Genomic DNA, 12973 nt, shown 5'->3' with positions numbered 1-12973 from the left:
GGATATGAAGAACCTCTCAAAAGCTACAGTGGTAACTGGGAGGCTTTTGGTTTTGGAAAACATCTGTTGCGGTAGCAAAGAGCTGAGCTGGAGGGGGAAGGCAGCCCGACACCAGAGTGTCCCAGTTCCTTCTCCACATGCCCAGTTACACACATAACACACCTCGAAGTGTGGCCACTGCTCAGCCTCTGGGGGCACAACGCATTACAAGAAGTGTCTGATGGTCTGTCACACCCCAGTCACACTCCAGACTTCTGTTGTGGCTGACTCCGAATCTCCACAGTGAAATAACCACAGTCATTCAAACTGACACAGGCTCTTGTCACTTCTCTTAATCTAGTCATATTCTCTTGTTCTTAAAAAAAAAAAAAAAATTCACAGCCAGCTTTTTCCATCAGTACATTTCAATAAAAACAAAGTATGAAGCCAGTCAGCAAATGAGAAATGGGTTAGAATCAATAAGGCTCATATTGTAGGTGCAATTTTTTTTTTTTTAATTCACATTTTATCATTGGCCCTTTTGAAATAGTCTTCTCACAAAATGAAATGGGTTTTGGCTGGCAAAAATTGTGCTGGGAAGAACACTCTACCACTTCTAAAAGCAGTGTTCCATTAAGAATACACATCTCCACTTCCTGATCTTCTCTAGGCTACGGAAATACCTGCTCAGTGTGAGCTGGACGATGGGGGGGGGGGGGGGGCCCTGAGCCAAGGCTCTTCTATTCCTACTCTTCAAGCCGTGTTCGTTTCCCTTTTGCAGAAACCGAGGAGGGAAACGAGCACAGCTGCGGCTTTCCTACCATCATTGTTCCTCCTCGTTTGGCTTAACCACCAGAGATGCCAATTTATTCTCCCCTTGATCGGTTCTCACCCAGAAGATTAATTTCTAACCTTCAGTATAGCAAGAAGCACAGAAAGAAAGTAGTGGACGAGAGTTTTACAGCCCGATGCACGTGATGCTTAAAGTCAGGCACCGGGACAAACTCACCAACAACAGGCTGGACCAGGGAACAGGATTTTGGTTTTTTTTTTTGGTTTTTTTTTTTTTTTTTCTTTTATGAGCTACGGGACAGCAGAATCCCTGCTTCCTCACTGAAGGGAAGGCATTTCAAGTATTAGTTTTCCCAGTCAGTCTTCCTGCTTCCACAGGGAGGGCTGAAACGCTGCAGGTTCTCCAAAGAGAAGTGGCAGAAGGAAAACAACTTTAAAGAAACACTGGCGTAAGATGCGGTTACGTGGAGTGCTGCACCGGTGGGGGGGGGGGGGGTTGCATATCTATTGGCTTTTAGATCTACCTTTCAGCAGGGCTCAATGAAAACAGGCGGAGGCCAAAATCTATTTTTAAAAAGGTTAAAACATAAAAAAAGAAAAAAAGTTGTGGACAATTACAAAAATGTTGCTTAGCAGCAGCCAGCCTCTGACCAGTTCTTTCAGTAATGGCATTAAAAAACAACCTGATTAATAGTTCAAGACATAGTGCTAGGCAGAAACCTTTGCTCAGTGTTAATAGCTCCTCTTGCGCTCTTCGTTCTGCTCTGTCACTGTCCACTGAGAAAGGCCAGATGTCCTTTGGTGCATCTGTTGGCATAATGACCTTTTTCACCACACTAAAAGAGAAAGAGAGAGAGGAATTATTAAAGGGGTTTTTCCCCTCTATCTGCCTTTGTTAAGGTAACCAGCAACTGTTCTGATTTGGAAGCTTTTCCACGTATGGAAGAAGTGACATTTAGCAGACGAAGTGAAACACAGGTGTCACAAGGGACACGATTTATGGGTTATTTCCACTCCTTGGAGCAGAAGCTGCTTCTGTGCTGGGAACAACCTGACGCCACGTTATTACAATGCACTACAAAGGAGAGAGCTCTCATCACATCGCTACAAACAGCCAAGGGCTGTAACACACAAGGAGAATTTCAACATTTGAGGCTTCCAAGACTACTCCATCTGATCTGCACTACATCAGAGACACACGGGGACTCTCCTGATCCACCATCCTGAATCAGACAGATCAAACTGCGTTTGAAGGAGAGATTCATGGCTTTGCAGCTTGAAGTGATTCAAGCCCAGAGAGAAAAGCCAGTATCTGATGCAACAGCATTTCCCAGATATGTCATTTACTTGCAGCTAAAAAAATAAGCAGCTATTGCAGGTTTTCAGTGAAATGGAATTCAGCTACTTAATAACCCTGTCCAGTCACAGTAATTTTTACCCAAACAAGCACCAAAGGCACGAAAGTTGGCATGTACAACAATGTCACCGTCAAAGCTGATGGGACGGGAAGGTTCTTTGCCCTTTTCTAGTGGCTACGGTTGGGACTTTTGTGGAAAAATAGAGATGGAAACACAATTGCGTCAAAGTTTTACTGGTGTTCCTCAATGAGCAACCAAGGTGAACAGCTCATTCCTTGGTTTGACAGCAACAGAGTGTATTTACAGCTGAAACACTGAACAGTCTTTGCATACTCGATTTCTGTTACTCACAAGGACATTCCAACCCAACAGCGGAGAAGAAAACCTTTCTACAGTCACCAAGTGTAAGCAAATTAACTCCTGAGATAAAACTAATATGAACTCTTGTTTTGAAACATACAGTTCGGCAGTTTCCTTCAACTGTCATTGTGGAAGGGTTTCCTCTGTACTTCTTCAGTCTAGCACCCCATTTTCCCTCCTTGTCCCTTCCCCTCTGAATTACCTTGTAGCAGGTGACCTGCTCCAACGGCCGGGGTCCTCTGTTCCCAGTGTTGTTATTTTGAGACTGCATGACGCCAATGACTTGGGGTGTCCTCTGTTGGTTAGGAGAAGAGTTCTGACTCATTAAGTGCATCGAGGACAAAGACCTTTATGATTGCTATTTTTTTAAGAAGGGAAAAGAGCACCCCATACATCAAATGATCAATTTTCCTCCAGATCTGTGTGTGGGTGCTCTGCCAGCTGGAGCACCAGAGAGAAGAAATCAAGCACTGAGGCTTACAAAGCCCAGAGATCCTGCTTTTCTCTGAAAGGCAGATTTAAAGAGTAGGTTTAGGCTGCTAAAATATCATTGTCATCACTGAGAGATGTCACGCAGACGACGAAAACTGGCAGATTGTTGCACAACCACGTACGGTGTGCTTCTATGTAATGTGGGAGTGTTCTGTGACTAGATCTCCACGTAAAGCTGGAGCAATTGTAAGGCTTTCATCACCGTAACGGCACTCAGGGTTGCTCACTTCTTAGTTCTTCCACAGCACCCTCCCCTCCAGGCACTGCCCCAAGCAACAGAACATCACTGCTGGCCTCTGAGCTGGAGGACAGGGCTAACCACAGAAGGTTAACCAAGGCGAGGGGAGAAACAGGACCAGGCAAAATACCACGGTCCCAGGTCGAAGGCAGCAGCAGCCTGTTGTGATCAGATGGTGGACACGAGAGGACTGGGAGGAGGGGAGAGAAGGGACAGTGCTTTGCAGTTTATAAGGATTTGTCTCCAAGTTTTTAATTACAAGAGAGTATCACACCCTGTTGTAAAATGGTTTTCCCTCATTGAGTATTTCTCCAAGCCAGATCCAAGAGCCCAGGTGTCCAGTTCTGACCACTAGACAGTACACCCTCTTTTAAAGCACTGTGGGAAATGCTTTGAGGGTGGGCCTGTAGGGGAGGCAGGGAAATTGTGTACCTTTTGCTGTGTTTGTGTCGGTTGAGGCAGTGGTGGTTGCTCTGTGGTTCCCATTGGCAGTTCAAACCGAGGGCTGGTTTAGACGGAAACAAGAAAATTGATTCTCAAATCATATGCCCACATTTTACCTTCAGCTCAGTCAAGTAACTCCAAACAACAAAACAAACATTCAGAAAATTAAGTTCAGGTCACAGGAAACAGACCTCTCCCTCCCACTTCTCTTTGTATTCTGATGCTCAGTAATTAGATATACAAAAAAGACAACCCAGTATGTAGTACATCCCTCTGCCTGTGAAGTCTTCTGGAATATAAACCCCTGTGATCCCACTGCACTGATGGCATTTGATCACCACTCCAGAGTCTTACTGGTAACTCCCTGAAGAGGCCCTGCCCCATATCCTCAAATCGGTACAAGAAACTAAACGTTGGCCAAATCTCCAAAGCCATTGGGAAGCACTGGAGCACCCTCATTTGACATACCCCGGATTAGAAGGGAAACACAAGATTGCAGGACAAGCCTGGGAACATACTCACTGCATGAATTTACAGGTAGGTCCATCTGGACAGAATCCTACCAGGTAATTCACACAAATGACTCTCCGAGTGTGCCGGTGTCTGCAGAGGGGACCTGCAACACAAAGCTCAGCAGTTCATATTCCGTGTAAACCCACCCCAGCACTCAGCAGTAGCAAGCAGACAAGCATATCATGCAAAGAAAGAACAGCAACACCCTACCCTTGATTTATAACCACAGAAGCTGCAACTGTACGACATACATACCATGCTTGCAGAAGCCTCTGTCATACCAGGGACAGTCTTTGATCTTAGATTCCGGGTCAATGTGCAAGAATGGACATTCTTTGTTACTGCATTCCCCTGTACCAAAGGCAAACACACTTCTTAGTCAATTGTGCAGGTTCGAGATCAAATGACTCTCAAAAACATTACCTGGATCATGTAGCTCCCACAAAGCTGTTACCGACATTTATAAGTTCAGGCACAACAGTATTAGTGCCTGCCTTAACCTAGATGAAGAACACCAAAGGCTCACCACTGGTGAGTAAAGTTCTACCAGACTGGATTATTTATGTGTGCTTTCAAAAATAATGCGGAAACTAAATTGGAAAGAGCAGTCATGATAACAACAACCAAACATTTAGTGCACCAGAAGTGTGGAGAAACTACAAATTGCGCACTAACCTCAATCCAAGGAAACCTACAAGACTGTAAGTTTCTGACAGCAAGTTGCCTCATTATGTCCAGATCTCCAGAGCTGGAAAGCAAGTGCATAAAAGTTTTGCACTCCCATGCCCTCTGCTGCTCATCAACTCCCCAAAATAAGAGTCATGCAACGACCAACTGCTCAGCCTACTCATCTCATACCCAAACCAGAACAAAAGGCACAAAACCCAGTAAAAGCTTGAACTTCCCCCCTCTTCCCCCAAGGGAGTAGCTCTTGAGAGAGAAGACATCTACAATATGTCACAAGTTTAGGGGGATAATCAGGCGAAGGACTAAGCAGATCTGAAAAAATTGCAATCTATCTATAACATCAGACAGAGAAGAACTGTGGTGCTCTGAAGACAGATGAGAGGGATGCACCAGGATCCTCTTCACCGGACTCCCATGCCAGCAAGGAACTCTAAGCAGGAGCTACAACACCCCTTACCGAATTTGGAGTAGAAGTAACACTCGGGCATCTTGGTCATGTCGTACTCGTGCAGAAACTCGCACTGGTCTCCCTTTTTGCACAGTCCTCGTAGCCAGTGTTTGCAAACAACAGTCTTTTCCCCGCTGATGTGTCGGAACGGGCACATGCCTCCTGCGGAAGGACGGAGCAAGGAGAAGGGAAAAAAAGCACAATTAAAATCTGTGGCACAAGAAGGCACAGGGCAACAGCAACACTTTGTTCCCCTCTGCAAGAGGGGTTTCAGAATGCATCACTTTCTTAGGAATTTAGCCTTTAGTGGCAATGGCTATTTGGGACAAATCTTATGTCACTCTCTAATGAGCGAAACACCCTCTAACGAGTCTCCAGCTCCTAACTCTGGCAACCAAAAACTACAGCAACTAATACAGGCACATCCACAGCAAGGTCTGCTTGTGATAAGTTCAAGCCTTCCTTCACAGGCAGCTTTTCTTATTCACCTCCCAACTTCTCAAAAAAATACCATTATTTCACAATTGCTGCAGTTATTCCATCATCCATCATTTTTACCCTCTACCTTGATTATCCCCTCATCTTTACAAAAACAGGAGTACTACAGCCAGTGCTAGAAAATCTAGTTTCCTCCCTCCCCCTCAATGAGTACAATTGTATCAGAAATATTACTTGCCTTTTCCACAGGCCGCCTTTAAAAAAAATTCACAGACAGCTGCGCCTGATTCTGTAGAGAGAACAAAAAAACATAACTGACTTCAAAAAAAGTTTTGTAGCAACTTTAAAAATCTTTCTTTCCCCAGCAATACAATCTAGTCCTCAACATCCAAAGAAAAGCAGCATTTTGGTTTGGGGAATTTACTTTCCCGCGGAAGTTCCTTGCTCAAGTTTGGCCCTCGCAAATATCTGTATTCTTCTCAGGGGACACCATGGGTAATTTGCAGATTTGGTGGTGTTTGTTTTGTTTTCAGATATTTAGGTTTAATTGACTGGTTTTTCCTCTGCTGTTACGTCAATCACATCCGTGAACCCTGTATTTACAGTCCTGGAAACAACAATCTCGTGGTTTTTGACCAGAACAGCCTGAAAAAACCGTAAGCGTCTTATCCCTTGCTGATCCTGACCAACAGGAACTACAACATTTGCGGGAATAAAAACAGAAGTTTAGTAGCCTGGCCAGAAAATTTCAGCAAACTACGATTCTCCCAAAACTACCCACGTCAGGTTATCAGACTGGAAGAAAAGGTTTAGAGTCCAGGCCACAGATATACCTAAAGATGAAGTCTCCCTGACAACAAAATGCCCCATCTCTCAAAAGGGAATGAAAAAAAATAATAAAGCACTGTGTGGGAAAATTATGTTTATTAACTTTCATTTTCCAGCCCGCCTGGGTACTAGAATCACAGAACTGTCTGGGTTGGAAGGGACCTTTCAGATCATCGAGTCCAACCATCAACCTAACGCTGACAAAATCACCACGTCTGCTCGGCTTTTAAATACCTCCAGGGATGGCAACTCCACCGCTTCCCTGGGCAGCCTGTTCCAGTGTTTGATAACACTTTCAGTGAAGAAATTTTTCCTAATATCCAATCTAAACCTCCCCTGGTGTAACTTGAGGCCATTTCCTTTTGTCCTATCTCTTGTTACTTGGGGGAAGAGACCAACCCCCCCTGGCTACACCCTCCTTTCAGGGAGTTGTAGAGAGCGAGGTGGTGTCTCCTCAGCCTCCTTTTCTCCAGGCTGAACACCCCCAGCTGCTCCTCACAAGACTTGTGCTCCAGACCCCTCACCAACCTCATTGCCCTTCTCTGACCCACTCCAGCACCTCAATGTCTTTCTTGTAGCGAGGGGCCCAAAACTGGGCACAGCGCTTGAGGTGTGGGGCCTCACCAGTGCCCAGTACAGAGGCACCATCACTTCCCTAGTCAGTATTCCTGATACAGGCCAGGATGCTGTTGGCCTTCTTGGCCACCTGGGCACACTGCTGGCTCATATTCAGCAGGCAGTTGACCAACACCCCTAGGTCCTTTTTCGCTGGGCAGCTCTCCAGCCACTCTTGCCCAAGCCTGTAGCACTGCATGGGGTTGTTGTGACCCAAGTGCAGGACTCAGCACTTGCGTGTTGAACCTCACACCACTGGCCTCAGCCCACTGATCCAGCCTGTCCAGATCCCTCTGTAGAGCCTTTCTACCCTCAAGCAGATCAACATTCCTGCCCAACTTGGTGTCATTTGCAAACTTACTGAGGGTGCACTCAATCCCCTCATCCGGGTCATTGATAAAGATACTAAACAGAACCGGCCCGATACTGAGCCCTGGGGAACACTACTTGTGACTGGCCACCAACCAGATTTAACTCCATTCACTGCAAACTACCGTAGTAACTGCAACTTTCATTAATTGGGAAAGAAAAACATCTCGATTAAGACAAAGCCCACAGGGAAAGCAGAAGCTGGGTGGATATAAGCAGAAGAGCTCAGCAAAGCGCTCGGACCCTCGGAAACCTCCCCGCACCCTCCCCAGCCGCCTCAGCCAAAGGCGGGCTCCCCTCGGACGGGCGCCCTGAGGCGGCCCCAGCCCCGCGGACGGCTCCGGGGACTGGACGAGAGCCGTCCCCGAGCACCCGGGGAGGTGAAGAAGGGAGGCCGCACGCACTGTCCATGCCAGGAAAAGGTAACGGCTGCGCCCCCAGCTGCTGCTCCACGGCCATCTCCAGGTCGAACTTGATGTGGTCCACGCTGGCGATGAGCTCCTGCATGGTTGCGGCTGGGGGCCGGCGGCAGCGGGAAGGAAGGGGGGGTATGGTGGTGGGCGGGGGGGCCGCGGGCGGCCGGGGCCGGGCTGGCCCGGCCCGCCCCGCTCCGCTCCGCGCCGGCAGCGCCTGAGGTAAAGGGGAGGCGGCGGCGGCAGCACCTCGCCGCCCCGCGCCGCCCGCCCGCGGAATGCCGGGAGCCACCTCCGACCCCGCCGCCCAGCGGGCAGCGCGCGGGGCTCCGCCAATCACAGAGCGTCCCTCGGCTCCGCTCCCGCCCCTTCCGCCCGCGCAGGCGCGGTGGCTGAGGGGCGGGCGGCAGGACCGGGGCGGGCCCCGGGGCAGGTCGCCGCTCCGCCCGCCCGGTGGCCACGGGCACATCATGAGGGCGGCGCGGCTCTTCCTCCACCCCCCGCTGGGGCCACTGGCCTCGCGGTGGCGCTGGGTAGCCCCCGAGCGGGTCGGGAAGGCGCCGCGCCCGCCGCAGCCCACGGGGCAGGGGCCGCAGCCGCTGGGCTGGAGGCCGTTCAGCGGCTCACAGGCCTCCTGCAAGTTGCCCGGTGGCCACCCGAGAGAGAGCGATGCGGGCAGCCGTGCTGGAGCTGTTGGGGAGGAGGAGGAGGAGGAGGAGGAGGAGGATGATGACGACGACGACGGCGGCGTGGAGTTCGGGACGCTGTCTAATAAATTCTCTTCTAGAAAATATTATCACAAAACCACATCGCGCTTTCAGAATTTAAAGCTTCGAGAAGAGGGAGAGGAAGAACCGAAGAGAAAACCTCGACGCGGCCCTAAGAACACCCCATACTGGTACTTCTTAAAATGCAAGGCCCTCATCAAAGATGACAAGGTTTGTTCCCCACTCTTGGCTTACTTGTTTTTTTTAATAGCATTGATGAAAGATGCGGCTCTGTCCCATCTGTATGGTATAGTATCTTTACGTAAAGAAGTAAAATAAGAATTTATGAGGAATCTCCATACTCTGTCCTTTCTACCACAACTTGCCCACAGCTATGTATATTAATATCCATTGTAATTGATTCTGTTGCTGCCTCACCATGGATCTTCCTCTTCCCTATAGCTGGCGGAGGCTCTGGAGCTGTTTGAGGTACAGATGCTGAAGGAAGAGCGTGTGCAGCCAGAAGAAAGCAATTACACTGTTTTAATTGGCGGCTGTGGCAGGGTTGGCTACGTCAAAAAGGCGTTCAGGCTCTACAATGATGTAGGTTTACGTTCTCTCTCAAACCTTCATTACCTTTTGTAAGTTAAAACTGTTTCAAGCGTTTGGTCACGTTACTTTGTCTCCAAAATGCCTCTGTGTCAGTGTTTGCACCTTCTTAGCCTGAAACTCATAAAAACAAGTTAAGAAGTTCCAGAAGTCCGTTCCTAAAAAGCCAATTCAAATTCTTCTTCTCTTTCCTTAGATGAAAAAACGAGGCTTAACTCCTACTGAGGCCACGTACACAGCCCTGTTCAATGCCTGTGCCGAATCGCCGTGGAAAGACTCGGGCCTGCAGAGCGCTCTGAAGCTACGGCAGCAGCTCAAGAGCAAAAATGAAGAGCTGAACCTGCTCACTTACCACGCGCTGCTGAAAGTCTGTGCCCTCTGCTCAGATCTCAGGATGTGCTTTGATGTACTGAAGGTAAAGGTTTGACTTTTCTTGTATTAAGGGTAGTCTGCTGTGGTTAAAGCTCCTGGAAGTTGCCATATTGCATAGACTTTTTTATTTCACTTCCAGCAGAGATAATTCGAGATCACGTGTTTATATTTCATTGATCCTTGGTCTCATACAATGAAATTGTCTTGGTACACACCAAATATTAAGCTTGAGTGCATAAAAGGAGGCAGCTGCAGAGGTTGGCTTTAAAACTCTGGTCAGATGTGTCAAAGTCTTATCGAACAAAGTTTTTGGGCAGTTCACAGCTACTGTGTCTGTCTCCATTCCTCACTTTGAAGACTCATATATTGATGCCTAGCTCCTTTTAGAGCTCTTCTCAGAAAGGCCAGTCTGGGAGGAGCTGAAAGGATTGTTGTTCCTGCCCCCAAATTCCCTGTAGCTCCTGTCAAGAAGCAGCTAGAATCTACGGAGGCATTTTGGGCCTCTTTTTCTCCTGCTCCAGTGCTGGGACTTCACCCAGTGCTTTGTTGCTGCCGTATCCCCAGAAGACAACAGCGATATTTAAACTTTGCAGCCAGCTGTGACAGACTGTTTGGGTAACTGGGAAGTTTAAGCTCTCTCTCTGCTCTTCTAGGAAATGGTGCACAAGGGCCATGTTCTCACAGCCGAGACCTTCAGCTTCCTTCTCATGAGCTGCATAAAGGACAGGGAAAATGGCTTCCGATACGCCTTACAGGTATGTCTTCGTGTCTTAAGTGGGGAGGAAGGAGCGGGTTCTCTGTTGTACTCCTCACTTGAACGCACAGAAGGCAGCAGGTTGCTCAGAGCTGATGAAGTAGGAGGAGTTCAGCTCCTCCTAGGACAAGTTCTCTAAACTAGACTTTTGCTTTCATACCATGTACATCTGATGTTCATCTTCCCCTCTTCAGGTTTGGAAACAAATGACTAAACTTGGAATAAAGGCCGACAGCCACACGTACAATTTGATGCTGCGTGCAGCCAGAGACTGTGGAATAGGTGATCCAGTCGTGGCTTCTGAGCTCCTGCTCGCACCCAGCGATGAGAACTCGCCTCAGCTAAGGCTTGCACCGGGGAGGCAGAAGGAAAAGGTGAAAAATCAGAAGAAGAAGGAGGAATCGGAGAGCGCAGCTGCTGTCCAGCTGGATGTGGAAGCTATGGAAAGGCAATTATTTCAGGAGAGTTCAGTGAAGCCTGAAGAACTGATCCAGCAACCAAATAAAGATGTGACTGGAGCTGAAACAGAACCAGCTGCTCTCGACAGCCCCAGCGTATCTCACAACAGGACTGGAGCGTTGGTGAGGAGAGGCCAGACCAAGATGGAGCAGGAAGGAGCACTCCTAAGCCAGAAGCAGCATTTCTGCAACCTGCCCAACTTGTTGGATTCCAGGATGCCTGACGCAGCCGTGGTTTCCTTGGGGACAGTGGCCACACCGTCCGATCGACTGGCTTTGATGGGGGACGTGGAGGGCTTCTTGACTAAAATGAAAGAGGATAATGCAGAACCCAACATTAAAACGTTTACGTTACTGGCTGAGCTGGTGGGACCCCAAAGCCCCTCAGAGTCCTCTTTGCTGGCACTCCTAGATGAGCATAAAGTGAAAGTAGATGTGACCTTCTTTAACACTTTAATAAGGAAGAAAAGTAAACAGGGAGACCTGGAAGGAGCAAAGGTGAGGAAAAAAAAAAAAAACCCTCGGAACCAGCTGTGTCACCATCTCTTTGTCTCAGGCCTCCAGCAGGACCTGCGTTTTGTTCCCAGACCTGTTTCTCTATCCACAACAGAAACTGAGGATCTCACACTGTTTTCCACAAACCAGTGATTGGGTTAATTTCTTAGTATTTATGGATTCTGTTCTGCCATCTTTAGCTCTGTCTGGAAAGCTACAGTGAGACTTTTTGGAAACTGATGTCAGCACTTTGTATCTTGCAGAGTGTGCTGCCAGCTCTAGTGAAAAGGGGACTGTCGCCCAACCTCCAGACCTTTTGTAGCCTGGCAATCGCTTGCCACCGAGAGAAGGATGGACTGCAGCTACTCGCAGATTTGAAGGTAAAAAACTGCTGCAGGAAGAGGCAAAGTGAAGTGTTAATGCTTATAAAAAGACCCGCTGAGGTTTCTGTGGTGAGTGGTTGTGTTCTCACTCCAAAAATATGCAATTCTAGAGGTGCCAGCTCAGGTGGGATGTCCTAGACCTGTGCTGGGGTAGGAGAGGGCTCACGGGAAGGGGTGCTGGCACCAGAGAAGCTGCTGCAGTGGAGTGAGAGCCTTGCTCCTTGCGTATGAACTACCCACGTGCCTTTTTCCTTCTATTAGCCCTGCGCTAATTGGCAGATAAACAAGTTTAACATTGCTACATTAATCTGCTACATTTAACTGTAGCATTTGTTGTTTGCAGAGGTCTGGAGTAACTCCCAACAAGTACATCTACAGCACCCTCATTGCTGCCGCCGTGAGGCAGCTGGATTACAGTTACCTCACGGAGATCCTGCGAGACATGAGGAATAACCAGGTGCCTCCGAATGAAGTTATCATACGCCAGCTGGAGTTCGCTGCACAGTACCCTCCGAAATTTGACAGGGTAAGTAGCCAGGACCAGTCACACTGTGAAGGTGTGGCAGAGGACACCAACGAGGGAGGGGAAACGTAGACGTCTGCTTAAATCATTTTCCTTTGGGTTTGTCTGATCTGGCTGACAGTTAACGCTGTTTCTTTAGAAGCAGGTATCGTGTGCTGGTACTGAAGTGAGCTCTCTTCTAATAGAAACTTGTTTTGTTGGTTTTTTGTTTGCAGTATAAGTCAAAGAACCCATACCTGGAGAAAATTGACGGTTTCCGCGGCTACTACTATCGGTGGTTAAAAGTAATGGCAGGAGAGGAGACCCCTCACCCCTGGGAAAAATACAGAACAGCAAAACGTGCGGCGGTAGATGACAACAAGGAAGAGACTGAGCAGGAGCAGCCAGGGCAGAAGTAGGAGCGAGCAGGATGTTTAACTCTTGCATCTTCCTTGTGCTGGAAGAACGTGGAACTTGCTCCCTTAAACTGTTTTGTAGTAAAGCTGCTTCATATTTCCATTTTTTTCTGGTTAATGACATAATAAAATAATTGTCCTTTGTTTTAAGGAGAAGCAAATATGTTTCCAGGCATTTCCTTAAATCGCAGAGGATTAGAAAGGCTGTAGTTTAACAAACGCTGTGCTAAACAAAGAAGAAGTAAAATCAGATTTAACAGTGGTTTAGCTCAGTGCTAGTTTTGTTTCTTTCCTGTGTTCTGT

At 48.0% G+C, this 12973-nt stretch overlaps 2 protein-coding genes across 4 annotated transcripts; one reads left to right on the top strand and one right to left on the bottom strand.

Moving 5' to 3' along the window:
- Positions 1 to 501: 501 nt before the first annotated feature.
- On the bottom strand, positions 502 to 8068 carry CPSF4 (cleavage and polyadenylation specific factor 4). 3 transcript variants are annotated; one of them, XM_074158799.1, is made up of 8 exons: positions 7966 to 8068; positions 5988 to 6038; positions 5321 to 5473; positions 4432 to 4527; positions 4186 to 4279; positions 3652 to 3724; positions 2692 to 2805; positions 502 to 1607 (listed from the first exon to the last, which is right to left on the bottom strand). In XM_074158799.1, the coding sequence occupies exons 1-8, from the start codon at positions 8066 to 8068 to the stop codon at positions 1539 to 1541; spliced, it is 753 nt and encodes a 250-aa protein (XP_074014900.1). In that variant the 3' UTR covers positions 502 to 1538. The 3 variants fall into 3 exon arrangements, with proteins under 3 accessions (XP_074014900.1, XP_074014901.1, XP_074014899.1); XM_074158800.1 differs by having other exon boundaries at positions 2692 to 2784; XM_074158798.1 differs by lacking the exon at positions 3652 to 3724 and having other exon boundaries at positions 2692 to 2784.
- Positions 8069 to 8252: 184 nt separating this feature from the next.
- Positions 8253 to 12932, top strand: PTCD1 (pentatricopeptide repeat domain 1). The gene is made up of 8 exons (XM_074158797.1): positions 8253 to 8912; positions 9144 to 9284; positions 9487 to 9705; positions 10316 to 10417; positions 10611 to 11372; positions 11633 to 11749; positions 12096 to 12278; positions 12491 to 12932. The coding sequence occupies exons 1-8, from the start codon at positions 8253 to 8255 to the stop codon at positions 12671 to 12673; spliced, it is 2367 nt and encodes a 788-aa protein (XP_074014898.1). The 3' UTR covers positions 12674 to 12932.
- Positions 12933 to 12973: the final 41 nt, after the last annotated feature.

The sequence above is a fragment of the Numenius arquata genome, chromosome 14, assembly GCF_964106895.1.
Source record: "Numenius arquata chromosome 14, bNumArq3.hap1.1, whole genome shotgun sequence".
Lineage (NCBI taxonomy): Eukaryota > Metazoa > Chordata > Aves > Charadriiformes > Scolopacidae > Numenius > Numenius arquata.
This window is presented reverse-complemented; position numbering and strand designations above follow the sequence as displayed.

Bases quoted from the DNA above. Each gene is read 5' to 3' on its own strand.
- CPSF4 (XM_074158798.1), bottom strand. From the start codon at position 8,068: ATGCAGGAGCTCATCGCCAGCGTGGACCACATCAAGTTCGACCTGGAG. The intron at 4,528-5,320 runs GTAAGGGGTGTT...CCTTTGGTACAG, and splicing joins TTACTTCTACTCCAAATTCG to GGGAATGCAGTAACAAAGAA. The intron at 1,608-2,691 runs GTAATTCAGAGG...TTTCTCTTTTAG, and splicing joins AGCAGGTCACCTGCTACAAG to TGTGGTGAAAAAGGTCATTA.
- PTCD1 (XM_074158797.1), top strand. From the start codon at position 8,253: ATGCCGGGAGCCACCTCCGACCCCGCCGCCCAGCGGGCAGCGCGCGGG. The intron at 10,418-10,610 runs GTATGTCTTCGT...TCCCCTCTTCAG, and splicing joins GCTTCCGATACGCCTTACAG to GTTTGGAAACAAATGACTAA. The intron at 12,279-12,490 runs GTAAGTAGCCAG...TTTTGTTTGCAG, and splicing joins ACCCTCCGAAATTTGACAGG to TATAAGTCAAAGAACCCATA.